This window comes from Diadema antillarum, unplaced genomic scaffold, assembly GCF_040938485.1.
Source record: "Diadema antillarum isolate AM-2024a unplaced genomic scaffold, OU_Dant_1.0 seq00000460_RagTag, whole genome shotgun sequence".
NCBI lineage: Eukaryota > Metazoa > Echinodermata > Echinoidea > Diadematoida > Diadematidae > Diadema > Diadema antillarum.
In genome coordinates this window covers 3,629,441-3,644,349 of record NW_027271431.1, presented here as the reverse complement: position 1 = coordinate 3,644,349, position 14,909 = coordinate 3,629,441, and the positions used below count along the sequence as shown (strand labels likewise).

Sequence of the window (14,909 nt, the reverse complement as noted above, 5' to 3'; positions counted from 1 at the left end):
TGTGTATAATCAAAAACATACAAACAGAATTCACAATACATGCACCAGTATAACCCTTCAAATCTGTTGCACCATGTACCCCAAAAATGGTACATTTTATTTTCCATCAATGATGAAACAAGTCAATATAATATCTATGTACATACAAAATCAAGAATGTAAGTGAGTTACTGAGATGTCAAGAGTAGTAATGACTTCACAGATCTGATTCGATACTTCTTTGTACATGAAGACACAAGCTCTTGCATTGTGTGTATAAATAAGAACAAACATGTAACACATATTTCACTTTGCATCACGCACATCAAAATTTAGACGCTGATAACACAATGGAAACAAGAAATTTCCACACCGATCATTAAACCAGAGAATTATTATCGAATCTCACACCTTATGTAACATGGTAACACAAACCAGAGTTAAATACAACACCTTCACTGTCCCACTCCTTTGCATACAGAAAATTAAGATGGAGTAAATATACTCCTCCCTCTCCATTCGTAGAAACTTACAATAAAATGCCGGTTTTACCAGATTGCAAGGTTAAAAAAAGAGAAACACTTGGAAACTATTCATGAACACATCATTAAAAGATTGCTCAATGAGACTTACAGACTTAGACATCAAACAAAGACTTGATTCATATCCTGCATAAATAACATACAAAAGACAAGGTTATATCAAGATAGTAGAAAAAAAGAAAAGATGTGTACAGACCTCTAACAAAAGAGGGTACCATAATTATACAACACAACAAATCAACCCTTTCATCATTGTGAATAGTTTACTCCATGACAATCATAAGGGTGTACCAAAGTCTACTAAAGAGAAACAACATCCTTTTTCTTATAACCAAAGCATACAGAAGTATGAACCAAACAGTTGATAAAACTATCACTGCAAACAATGACCATAGTAACACTTTTTACTGACAAATTATGAACAAAAGTTATGCAAACTACACTGTATGTACTGACCATAGACATTTTGCTATTCTTTGCTGCCTGTGTATCATTCAATAAAATGCATGTCAAATTCACTTTTTTTTTTGGCACATTCTGTAGCAAAAAAAAAAAAAGAGTGAAAATTAAATTTGAATTGAACTGAAACTGTCACTGTGACCCGTTTCATTGTGACTACTGCAAGAATGCATGATCACCATGGTAACACAAAACAAATGAAGTGCCTCCTGTACCTTTAATGGGCAAAGGTAGAAAGAAGCCTCCTATACCCTGATCATGCTCCAAGAGGAAACAGTCAAAGCCGGCTCATTCTCAAAACTACTATGTCCTTACAAATGAAAACTTATAGCACACATTCAATTACAGAAGAGCATCAAGATCTTACGGAAGGAAGGGGGCTGAGAGTGGATACCAAGTCATAATGTCTCTCTAGTAGTGCTGGTAAGTAGTGCCTCCTGGTAGCTAATAACGAGCAATCCTCCGGTTCATCAGTTATCATATACTTTAGTTCTCCATAGTAGTTTTGTTTGGTTTTGCTCACAGTATTTGCACACTTACCAACTTACCAACAGTGGACTGTCCAAATGAGAATCTTCATTCCTTTATTTCTCAAGTACTCACTTTTTAAAAATACATCCTACACCACTGCTGAAAGTTACTTCTGATAGGCCCAGCATTTCCCCATATGCAATCCTAAACATTCACATCGATGTCCACAAACAATTGAATGCCCAACACTAATAGCTATCAGTCAACAAAAAAATACCCACAAAAACATAAATACAACATCTTAATGAATTTATATATGAAACATTTTTTTTTTAAAGATTCTGTACATGCTCTTAATTCCATGTGATAACTTAACTGTTTTGGCAAACAGATAGGGACATTGGTAATACATTTACAAAGACAACAAACTCAACCAAAAAAAAAAGAAGAGGAAAATACAACAGCCTTTTCAGTGACTGCAATCAAACATCTTGAAAGAAGAAACAGCAATGCATATTCTCAATCGATGGTGTGAATAAAATTGTGCATCTTAAGAGATGAAAACCAAAATTAGTTTTAAAACCTCACAAAATGAACTTGTAATTACATAATACACAACCAAAAGCTTACAACAAAACTGAAGAGAATAATTTGCATACAGACTGCATCATTGTTAAGTCAGACATGGAGACTTATAAAACACAAAGAAGCTATAGTTCTCTTTTTGGCATTCAGCTTAATGCAATCTTGAGCAACAACGTACCTACAGTCTCACGGCTGGTGACACAAGGCAAGTTCATCACACTGACCTTTAGGGCTATCAATCTTCAAAATACACAAAACTATCGCACATGATACCCAAGTGTGCGTGATAGTACTAGTGCAGTACGAAATCAAAATAGAAAATCCATCATCTGAATAATTACTGCAGTTTGTTGCAGCCATTCTGCTCTTCATGTTATTGTTTTTTTTTTACACTAAGACACTAAAGGCATAATATGCACAAACCAGATACAATGTAAATCTGTAATTCATACACCTTTGAAAGTCAACTCAATAAATAGTAACAACTTACAACTGCCTAACTAAAATGAAAGAATAAACAAAGACATATCTAACTTCAGAGATTTAGACAGAAACATCACAACCCAAATGACATTCACATTTCTTTCATCTGAAATGCAAGAAAGTTACAAATACACTTGTATGCCAACATAATTAGCAGTCAGGCATAACTGCTGGAATATCTCTGTATTGAACATGCGTTATCATAATATTCCTTGAACACATGCTGATTTCTAGCCTGCACAAAATATGTTAATTATCCCATTAAATCCCAATGAAGGTCCATCAAATAAATCAAACTTTGCAAACGAATGATAGCAAATCTTGCGAATGGAACTCAATCATTTGGCACTTTGCAAGCTATGAGGAAAATTTTCAATACATACACAAGGTATACTTAAAGCAAATTGGAGCAAAAAGTAGAATAACATGTACAGTGTCAGTGCTTGGGAATTTGATGCATTCATCATCAGTTAGAAAGTGTGCTGTCTCTGCTCGTGATCTATGTACATTTATGATTCATTCACTTAACATGAAGACTGCACCCATGTATGTTGCATCCATGGTTCAAAAAAATTTTAGGTCTGAGTGAGTACTAGTAATATGCTTTACATTTTTTTCTTTTTCGTTGAGACAACACACAAATCAAGTGCAATACGTGTACTAGTACATCAGTTTTCTTTCATTAGGGATATCTTCTCCGTTGTGGCATAGAATGAAAAAGGCAAAGAGAGGGGTTTTTTTTGGTTTTTTTAATTGATTTCAATACCCATAACTAAAAAGCGCATCAAAAAAGTCAGGCATCTCCTGCAGATGGTCCAGCTGGAGGATTTGTTCCTTCTGAGGTAGTAGAGGGTGAAGGGGCTTCCTTCGATGCTCCTTCGGCTGCAGGGTCTCCGTTCCCTGGCTCCGGTGTCTCTTTGGTCATTGGCACTTCAGGCGGCTGGGTGGGACTGGTTTCTTTCACGGGATCTTTGGCCGTCTCAGAGCCACTGCCCTCCATATTCGAGAGGGCAGGTGGAGGTGTCAGCTTCTCAAAGATGCCCGTAGAGGTGGGCTGGCCAGAGTCCTTCCTCTGGCCTGGGCTGGAACTGGCCAGGGGCACCTCTGCCTCCAGCACCGGCGGCTGGCAGGCCTCTTTGGACTCTCGCAGGGATGCGACAGCTTCTGCCAGCGGCGGAGGCAGCTTTTTGGAGTCTGGTTGGGGGAATGACTTGCCGGCACCTATTACCTCAATAGGCTGGGCCATGCTGGCAAAGTCTGACACAGAGGGCGGGGTCTCTGTTTTGAACAGGTTGTCAGCTGGAACCTCGCCATGTGACGTTTGTGTTGACGATGGACCAGGTTCATCCTTAACATTACCCTCTATACTCGACGTGCCCTGCTCCGCAGTCACTGCAGCTGTTTCACTCTTCACTTCTGGCACTTCTGCTTTTATGGGCGGCACCTGCATATGAGCCTCCTGCATCTCTGCTGGCTCTGATTTCACCTGGGGCATCTCCTTGATGCTTGCTCCTTGCACATCTGGGCCAACCTCCATTGGCTCCTCAGGTTCTATTTTCACTTTCACCTTCACATCGGTGTCGGCTGCTGATCCACCTTCGGTGCTCTGGGTACCTTCAATCTTGCCTGCCTGCTCCGTCTCCATGGGAGTGGTGCCCGCATCAGGTTCTGTGATGGTGCTAGCGCCTCCCGCAATTGTCGGGAAGGGCAGGGTGTCTGTGGCTGCACCCAAGGGACCTGGGAAGAGGGGCTGCTGGGAGCTAAAACTGGCACCAGGACTGATGGGTACCCCACTGAAGGAGATGTTCCTGGTTCTCACAAACGGTGGACTGTGAAGGTCATCCGTAGGTGTCTCCAAGAAACCAGAAGTCTGGATATGACCAAAGGAAGGAGATGAGAAAGTCAGTATCAATACAAGTCCAGTATTAGTTTCACACAATTTGGTTGTAGAATGGTTTACAACAATGAGAATTCATTAATTAATCAGCTTGATATTAGCTACTTTCTTGTAATCAAATAATTCATCACAGGAGCATTGCTTAAAATCTTTCAAATCTGGTCCTCTAAACATCCAAAGTATTGTACATTAACATTTCAATCTCGTATGTGGAAAGTAATTGTCACAGATTATAGTAGATACATGTGTTACATTCATAAAAGATTTTATCTTCTTCTTTTTTACCAATCCCTTCATAGATTCAGATAATTCAAGTAGCACAGAAATGCGAATATGATTCTAAAAACAAGTCAATCTTATGCCCACAATGCATAATGATGATTTCACATAGATTTAAAGTTTTCAGCATCACATTACAGAGACTAATCAATGGAGAAAAGTATAATACAGTGCATGTATGTGTACTCACATCTTTGACATCATCATAGCAGGATGGGTGGAAGGTCTGCACAAAAATAGAAATGAAGGAGAAATATATCGGTACATGAAATAACTGAGCAATGGAACTCATATTAAAGGGTGTGTACAGTTCTGGTCGGGGTGAGGATTTTGCTTTTACCGTTTTGTAAGATTTTCAGAAACCACTCTATGAGATGTCAAAGAGCATGCAATTCTAAGGGGTATCAAAAGTTTATTCCATGAAAATCGGTTTAGAAATGGCTAAGATATCCAAAAACAAGGTAAAACAAAGAGATCCTAATAAAGTTGTGGCATGTCGCCTTTTATTATTCGCACTTTTTTGGATATCTCAGCCATTTGAAAACCAATTTTCATCAAATAAACGTTGAATCCTTCTTAAAATTACATGCTCTTTCATATTTCATGAGAGGCTTTTCATTATCTCACTTAGGAATGTTCAAAACATGAATCCCCACCTCAACCAGTACTGTACAGTCCCTTTAATGGAGAAAGCAAAGCATGTTGCAACACTGTAATAGGATCAAAGTAATTTCAAGACAAGTGAAGAGTTCTGAAGGTTACCAATAAATATACCAAACATTGCACATTGTTCCATGGTGGTTGACAGTTCAGACAGCAGAGTTTGGTAATAACACACAATCCTGTTGCAAAATCGACATACGTAATGAACAGAATCCATGCAACGATGACTTATTGCAGAATCAAACAATAAAAGGATCAGTATAACTGCAAAATACTGCAAAAATTTTAGAGACTAAAAGACATTTTCAACCACACGAAATTGGCACCACTCCTGGGCCCTGTTTCACAAAGCTGTTTGTACAGTTACGCATGACTTTACAAACGACTGGAGTATGAAGTGCCAATATGTGTGCCCATTTTTTTACTTACATTATAAAAACAGTACGACGGTATGTCTCTCTCATGTCTATTTTCCCAATTTCTATTAGTTCCTTCCTTCATTGCGCATAGACATTAATCTATTGTTAGTGATATGCTCGATACAAATATGGATTCTAATTATCATTATCATTATTATGTGAATATTTCACCTACATTGATGCAAAAATACACTTTCAACTGAAAATGTGTGTTAAAATGTAAGAATAATCATTATCATCTACAAATTTCAACGTTATCTATTGAAATTAACAATGGTTAGGAAATCCACTTGGCTTGCCATATTCAAGCTGTTCATAAAGTCGTGCGTAACTTTACGAACAGCTTCATGACTCTATGCAGGGACTCAAAGATGCACGACAAGCCCTGGCAACTCCTTGCAGAGAGTCTAGTGAACCCATGTGAAAAACTCACCCGGCCTTCCACACGAACAGCATCCCGAAGATGCCATTCCTCTGTCTCCTCATCAAAGAACTGCTCAAACTGTTCGCGACATATCTTGCAGTACTGGAAGGGAAACACATGGGCAACATCATGAAGAATACTGTGTTCCTTTCAAGCATACTATCTCTTGATAACTTGAATAAATTCACCTACACTGAAAAAGTCTGCCGCCTCCTGTAACCTGACAGTCATGAGATGACAAGTTTTACATAAATATGTATCATCTCTCCCTCAACATAAAATTCATACTTAACCTGTCGAGTACAAGCTGATTTTGCTGCAGGGCATGTAATGCAAATTTCCCACATAAACCTGTCTGAGTATACTCAGAGCAGTCTTCATCAGATTAAGACGGTTTGTTGGACTTAACTATATACCTGGATACTCTAAAACTGACACAATGCACTGCACAAAGATTGTACAAGTCTACAGAATATATTCAATTCCGTCATCTTCATAATCACCTGATAATCATTTCTCATGTGTTGTTTGAGTATTCACATGGGTATTTAAAGCAAACTACGGCTTTGACACCAGGATCTGCACAGAACAGGTTTGTTCATCTCAGACACAAACCAACATACTGTCAACTTCTATCTGTAAATTTCACGATTGTCCTCACCTCATCACTCGGGTCACTGGTGATGGGAACGCTAGAAGCACCTTGCCCTCTCTCAGCCAGCTCCTGGGCCTGTTCATCGAAAAAGGTGCTCCTCGCTGTTGGGGTGAAATTAACATGGATAGATAGATAGATTTCATATGGAATTAATTGTTCCAACACTTGATTATCATGAGTTTTATGAACTGGGGTCATATTGATGCTTTACTTATTTCAAACACATTCTTCATCTCTTTGTCAGTTTTTGCAGAAAAAAACAACTCTGCATAAATTTCCTTATACTCCATTCAACACATCTACACCTCTTTTCTCATTGGCACACGTATCACAACAACTCAAGATTGCTCAGTAATGTCCAGTTGTACTGACAATACCAAGGTGCATGCAACATGAAAACAAAGATTATTGCATCAACTGAAATCAACACTGAGTCACATGATTGAGAAGGCACCTTATATAAGCAAACATAAAGTTTGATATCACAAAGACCCTGAAACCATGCATACTGATTATTAATCATGAAAAATGACATCAAATCAGTGTCATCAATGGTAACAATGATGACAAAAATGGTGATGATAATCACAACAATCATTACCATATGGCCTAACTCGTTATCCTGCCCTGACAAAGAGGGCGCCCCACTCACCGTCTTCCATGTCGTTGATCTCCTCGTAGTCCAGCCACTCGTCCACCTCGTAGAACCACTTTCTGGACGTGGTGGCCTTGTTGCCGTCCTGCTTCTTGCGGTTCTGGCGGAAGTGCCAGTCCAAGTGTTTGCGGTAGCGATCCATCTGGGCCATGACAAAGCGCTGGCCACATGACGTACACTGCATCCCGCTGTACATGCGCTTGACCACACCAGGATACCGCCTGAGCAGTAGGGGGAAAAAATTTATCACATCACAATTAGGAGACCAACACTGTTTGTGTTAAATCAAGATTGAAAAGATCCTTATCTCAGTTGTATCTGCAACTTCATCTCTCTATTAACCATAGCAGTCTGTCCTCCATGCAACACTCAATACTTCAGTAATTTCCACTTTCCGCTTCAGATATTATCCATCTGTTTGCAGAAAATTCAACTTGCTCAATAAGAATACAATGTACTTTGATAAGTTCTGTAGATATTCCTTTGCATGCTTGATAGTTTTTATGAAAACAGGCAATGAATTCAAAAGAAGATGATGAGTAAAATGTGGGCAAGTTAGAAAAATGATACTAAAACTAGTGATCACTACGCACAGTCTTTGCAGCAAACATAATTGTGTGTTACAAAATCTTTACTGTTCACAAAACAATTATTCACATGAATCAAACACAAGTAATATTACTTGGGATACTTGTTGGGTGTCAATCCCATATCCTGGTAATCTGTATATTCATGCTTTACCAAGTATAGGCACAACTGCTGATATCAGCTCTGCTCAGAAAAAGAAACAAATCTGCATAACACCCCATAGTTGCTCCATGCCTTCCATGGCTAATTGACGATGCATGCACTGCAACATGGTGATACATGATTGCAGAGAAACAGATAGAGAAGGAAGGAGAGAGAGAGGAGTGAGAAAAAGAGTGGGTGAGTACTGCTTACGGTTTCAGGTCCTCCAGAGTGAGGTTGATCTCAGGAATGTCGTAGGAGCCTTGGTCCTCTGGCTCAGGAATTTCCTCTGCATCTTCCTTGTCATTACTCTCCTTCTCCTTGTCACCATCCTCTTTGGTCGGCTGCACACTTGTCGGCGGAGGAGTACCAGTTCCTTCCGGATGCGGGGAGTCGGACTTGGCCGGCCCCTTGATGATGCCCGTGGCAATCAGCTTGGAGAAGAGTGAGTTGATGTCGACCTGGGAGGTGACCGACGCTGGTGGCGCTATGGTGTAAAAGGATGAGCAAGGGGACAAAATAATAATAATGATGATATCATATATCACTATACATACATCATCATGCCTGTCAGGAACACAAACAGAGCAAAACGTGCAAAAAGTTTGAATAATTTCATCTCACTTTTTAGAACATATAAGATTTGTCTTTCAGGAAGTAACCCTTTTTTTTTGCAAGCTCTACCCACGTTCAGGAGTGTGTGTAAAGCTTGCAAAAAAGGGCTACTACATGACTAAAATTTTCTTTGCAATTGACATTTGGTCCACGAGAAACGTCTGCTGAATGACAGTCAAGTATCAAAGTAGGACATAACACTTGTCTTTATAGATGGCACAGGATAAAATGACATACCCTTAAAGTTCCAACTGTTTCGTATTATCCCAAACATCCCATAAGATCTTGGTCACTTTAACATTATTTTGTGTGTGTGCGTGGGGGGGGGGGGTGGGTTACAGTATGGCTTTCATTATGGAATGCAACATCAGTTTGTTCTTTCCTTGCTAATCATTTTTTGCCTTCAAATTTGTCACATAGTTGATACTTTGGGGATTTTTCTGTACACCAATAACTTGTAAATTTGTTTTGTGTCTGTTCTTCAAGCACTGTGTAACCATTAACTCTGGGGTATATTACCAAATTTTCAACCTCATGGACGTGACAGCAAGAATGGGAAGAAACCTACAAATATGCTTTCTTCAATCAAAATCTCACCAAGAGGCTGTGTTCCTTCTTGGGGTGGATGGAATCCCTGTTCCATAGTTGGTGCAGCATTCATGATGGGTTGCGGTCCACCTGGTCTCATCCCCAAAGGCCCACCTGGGTGCATGCCTGGTGGTCCCTGGGGAACTCCATGCGGGGCAGCCATCATTACTGGTGGGGGTATCCCTGGGCCACCTGGCATCATGACCAAATTAGGGCCTCGAGGACCTTGTGGGCCAGGTATCATTCCCATTGGTGGTGGTGGCATCATCCCTAGGTTTGGTCTCGGCATGTCAGGTGGACCTGGGGGGCCCACAGCTCCCTGTGGCATGCTATGTGGAGGCATCCCTTGCGGTGGCAGCACCTCTGGCTGGAGTAGGGGGCCCATATTTCCTGGTGGCATACTGTTTGGAATCACTCCCGGTGGTCGTATGCCTGGCGGCATGCCTGGCGGCACTCCATGGGGTACTCCTGGAGGCAAACCTTGGGGCATGTCAGGTGGCACCCCACCTTGTTGTGTGGGATCAGATGAGATTATCCCTTGAGGAAATGGTGGCCTTGGAGGCATACCTGAGGGACCACCCTGCTGGTCAAACATCTCTTGCTGAGGCTGCATTGGTCCTTGCGGATGTGGTTGTCTTTCACTACCCCCTTGATTAGGGAAATTGGGAGCCCCTGGTCTGAGCCTGTTCATCATGTTCATGCCTGGCATGGATTGTAACTTCTGTAATAAGCTTTGTTGTGCAGCCTGGAGGATATTGCTGGGAACATTACCTCTCACTCCTAAATTGTGCAATGCAGCTTGGAGAAGGTTAGGGGAGTTCAAATGTGTCATCAACTGTGGATTTGAAGATAACATTTGCTGCTGCATTTGTTTAACCACTTGCTGACTAACATTTTGTACAATTTGTTGTAGGTTACCCAAATTGGGTACAATTTGTGGGGGCATACTTCCTCCAGATCCATTTGTTGGACCCTGTGCAGAAGACGTTGGCGGGTTGATAGAAGTTGGAATAGGTTGGTTTGGCATTCCATGTATAGTCCCTTCAGGACCTTGGAATCTTTGGTGTCTGGGACCATCTGGTCCTCCCGGACCTACATGCCTTGGACCATCAGGGCCGTGTGGACCCATGTGCTTTGAGCCATCTGGTCCTCCTGGACCCATATGTCTTGGGCCATCTGGTCCTCCTGGAACCATGAGTCTTAGACCATCTGGTCCTCCTGGACCTCCATGTCTTGGACCCATCTGTCTTGGGCCACTTGGTCCTCCTGGACCCATATGCCTTGGACCATCAGGTCTGCCTGGACCCATGAAGCGAGAACTGTCTGGTCCACCTGGACCAATAAATCGTGGGAAATCTGGTCCTCCTGGACCCATATGCCTTGGCGGTTCTGGACCCATATGCCTAGGCGGTTCTGGACCCATATGCCTTGGAGGCTCAGGACCCATAAATCTAGGTCCATCTGGTCCTCCTGGACCTAGGTGCCTTGGACCCTCTGACCCCACGGGACCCATGAATGGTGGGCTATCTGGTCCTCCAGGACCCATAAATCGTGGACCATCTGGTCCCTCTCGATGAATGTGTCTATGATTATCTGGTCTCCCTGGACCCATGAATCTAGGACCATCTGGTCCCTCTGGGCCAATGCGTCCATGATTATCAGGTCCTCCTGGGCCCCTGTGTCTTTGTTCGTCTTGTCCATCTGGTCGCATATGCCTCCGCTTTCGAAGCCTTTCACGCCTTTGTGATTCTGGATCTATGGGCCCTCTGTAATCTGGTCTATCCCCTGGCTGGAAAGGTGGTCCATCTGGACGATGGAACTGAGGGCCTCCTTCCCTGCAGATTTTTGGAATAAAAAGGATGATTTACTTAGCAACATTTAGAAATGTCTCCATCTAATACATAGCTTCAAAAGCCACGCCTGCTTTGTGGTGCCCACATCATATACACTGTAAAGTTTCCCTCTTCTCTGAAAAACTTCCTGAGAATGCAATATAACACCAGCACTACAGGTGATGCTTGAATGACATTGAATTACAAGTAAGACATAAAGTACCCATAATATATGATTGAAGTTTGACAATTATTAGACTTCAAAAAGAGGTCGGTACACTTCTTATCACATCCAATGAATCCAATGACACTTAATTCAATCTGAATAATGAGACTCAGAGTTTCCATTAAAATATGTTATTATTCTTTTGCATTTAAATGAGGATTTTATCAATTTGCCACTCAAATACCATCAAACAAGATGAGTAATTATATTTCATAGTCTAGGCTCTTTGCATAAACATATGAATTCTAACTTCCCTTCCTATCCAACTCCCCCTTTCATGACAAGCAGTCAAACTTACCATCAAGATGTTTCAGAAATAATAATATTAGGTCGGGTGCAATCAGAATGATATGAGATATCAAATATACCAGAACCCGAAATGCACACCACATCATACTTCTGTAACAACCATACACTTCTTACCTCTTGTCAAAACCTGGCGGTCCATGTTGCTCTACATCCAAGTCTTCATGAAGTCTATTCCCCCTCATATACATGGGTTCATCTCTCATCTCTGGTGGGCCTTCTTGTTCTCTTTCCTGATTTTCCATACTTGGGGAATGAGGGGCATCTGGGTGTCTGCTTCTGGGCCCCCTTTCAGGTAAGAACTCTGGACGATTTCCTCTCCTGGAGGACCACCTATCTCTTCTCTGAAACTCCTCAAAGTTTAGATTCTCGGAATCAGCATGTGGGGGGAAGTCATCTCTGCGATCCATCATTTGTCCTTCATCTGGATTGTGTGGAGTTTCTAATAGAGAATCACCCCTTTGTTTTATTCGCATGTGCATAGGTGGATGACCCCGTGTCTTTCTTGGCTCATTTCTTGGTTGGTCCCTGGGTTGAATGGCTATGTCTTCATGTTGTCGATAAAGAGGCCCACTGAAATGTTCATCTTTCCAAGGTAGATCGGGGTGCTCAAATGGTGGTATATTTTCCTGTCTCCCAGGAGGGTGTTCAAGCAGGTGTCTCTCACCTTCCCTAGAGGATACTCTGTGGTCCCTCCTGTGTCTAGTATACCTTGGATCACGAGGGTCCATGCCTTCACCTTCTCCTTCATTGTGAGGAGCACACACTTCATCAGGATGATCTTTCTTCCACTGCTGCCAGCGGTTTGACATGCCACCTGAAAACTGTCTGAGCAGAGGCCTATGCCCACAGACGGGCCCATTTCTTGGCATTTGTTCTCTTGCTGGAATGTCTTCCTGAAGATGGGGCTGGAAAGGGCCTGACAATTGAGGAACATCTTGAGATTCGGGAGGTGCTCCTCTCTGCTCCATATTTAGTCTCTCATTTTTGTCAAATCTTTCCTGACCTTCAACAGGATGCCTCAGGTCAACATCTCCAGCTGGCAACTCTACATCTGGATTGCTGCTCTCATTCAGATCAGTCAACAGTTTCCTGTCATCAGTGTCTCTTTTTGGTTCTTCATTTTCAGTAGGGATTTCCCCTGCCTTGGCCCTCTCATCTTTGTCGCTAGTTTGTTCTTTCAATTCACTGAAAGCAGTACTCTTCTCTTTTACCTGGTCCAAGTCTGGCATTTGCTTCAATTCTTCTGTAAAGGTTGCACTATTAGAACCAACTGTCTCTGATTTACTCTCTTTCTTGCATTCAGGTATTTGCCGCATGTCGACGTCTTGTTCTAATTTGGAGTCTGTCTGCTTACTGGCTTTAAATGTGTCCCCAGCATTAGCCTCATTCTCATTACTCCACCTTTCATCTTTCACATCTTTCCTCTGTGACTCTGATGGCATGCCAACATCTGAGCTTTCATTTTTAACTGTATCCATCTTTGTGCTTGCCTCGGTAGTGGTCTTGGCGAGTTTCTCAGGGACAGTGGTAGAATTATCAAGCGCTCTACTCTTGTTACTGTCACCTGACTGGAGGCTCTTGCGTTCATCTGTGTCGGACAAAACGGCTTCTTTCTTGGAGTCAGCATGAAAGACAGTGGGTAGCAACCTGTCATCCGTATCAAAATTTCTTCCAGGGGGCAATTTTCTCATGTCCAAATCCCCATGATCAGAACGCATTGTGAAGAGGTGTACATCCCTCTCATCTGTATCACTTGGTGCAAATGGATGACCATGCTTCATGGGTCCATTGTATGGCTTAAACACTCCAGTCTTCCTCTCATCTACATCTTGTCCAGCTTCCTCTGAAGTGCTCCTGAATTCGCCCTGGCTGAGAGAGTCTCCTTTGTCCACATCTCCAAGCTTTATTACGTCCATCCCAGAATCTCCTTGGATACGTCGCTCAGATGGGAATGAACGCATCCGGGGATCTTCTAAGAGCGTCCTCCTTTTTGGATACTCGTCCTTCCTGTAAGCATCTGTATCGGAGTGTTCTCTCATATCATGAAAATCTCTGGAATCCATTGTATCTCTGGGATCACGCTGACTAAAATTCCTCATATCTGGGGGACCTCTGTGATCCTGGATGTCTGGGTGACTGTGCATCTCATGAAAGGCCCTTGGGTCTCTCGGATCTCTAGGATCCCTGGGATCTTGCGGTGCTCTGGGGATACGGGGATCCTGAGCTGGCAAGGCTCGCCTCGGGTAGTGTGGCGGGTGCTGACGCCTGTGCTGCTCTTCTTCACGTTTCCGGTGATGGATCTTGTAAATTTCATTGAGCTCTCGTAGAAGTTGCTGATGTTGGTCATGGCTCAGGGCTCCAGAGTGCAGCTGTTTATCAGCCTGTTGAAATAAAACAATGGCATACACATCAGAGAATCTTTCTTGAACAGCAAGAATATAAATTTGTTACATTTTAGGTTAAAAGTCCTGTTAACCTTTGGGAGCAGTGATTTTAGAAATATTCAAGATATCACATTTGACGCAAATGTGTAGGTCTGTTGTATCACAAAACATCCTACCATATAAAGTTTTTGTAATAAAGCCTAAAATATAAGGAGATATCAGCATTTTTCTCATTAAACCGTAACTGTAGACGGTTTAGTCTGGAAATGTTTTTATCATAACTATTGTTCGCATTTTGTGCACTTAACAATACCTAACATCCATTATACGGATTCAAACTTTTACAGTGGTTGTTTCTATCCCTAACTCACATTTAAGAACTATTTTAAAGCACTGATGATAGGTTTATGTTTCTTCTGCAAATGGTAAATTATGTCTTTAAGCATGTGTATACATATTGACGATAGTTGAATTGAAATGATAAAATACAATGTTGACTGAAAAATGAATGTACAGTGTTTACCACCAAGATATAAAAGCTACCCTTAAACCAAGTCCAGATGATCTGTTGTGGCTCAGTGGATAAGATCACAGACTGTCAATCATGATGTTCCTGGTTCAAGTCCCTTACAGCAGTTTTGCCCCCAACCAAGGCACCTTATCATTGTTGGGGACCAGACATGGATTGTCGGGACCATGGTTCCTTGCTTCCTTA

At 41.9% G+C, this 14,909-nt stretch overlaps 1 protein-coding gene across 1 annotated transcript in view; it reads right to left on the bottom strand.

Annotated features, from left to right (window-relative positions):
* Positions 1 to 2,667: 2,667 nt before the first annotated feature.
* Positions 2,668 to 14,909, bottom strand: part of LOC139733096 (uncharacterized) — a 34,534-nt gene continuing 22,292 nt past the window's right edge. Inside the window, exons 8-15 of the mRNA XM_071643939.1 lie at positions 11,925 to 14,191; positions 9,453 to 11,278; positions 8,454 to 8,727; positions 7,509 to 7,732; positions 6,863 to 6,957; positions 6,211 to 6,303; positions 4,886 to 4,921; positions 2,668 to 4,389 (exon numbers count right to left, since the gene is read on the bottom strand). Of these exons, the coding sequence (XP_071500040.1) occupies positions 3,313 to 4,389; positions 4,886 to 4,921; positions 6,211 to 6,303; positions 6,863 to 6,957; positions 7,509 to 7,732; positions 8,454 to 8,727; positions 9,453 to 11,278; positions 11,925 to 14,191 (5,892 nt within the window). The 3' untranslated portion in view covers positions 2,668 to 3,312. The remainder of the gene's footprint in view (positions 4,390 to 4,885; positions 4,922 to 6,210; positions 6,304 to 6,862; positions 6,958 to 7,508; positions 7,733 to 8,453; positions 8,728 to 9,452; positions 11,279 to 11,924; positions 14,192 to 14,909) is intronic.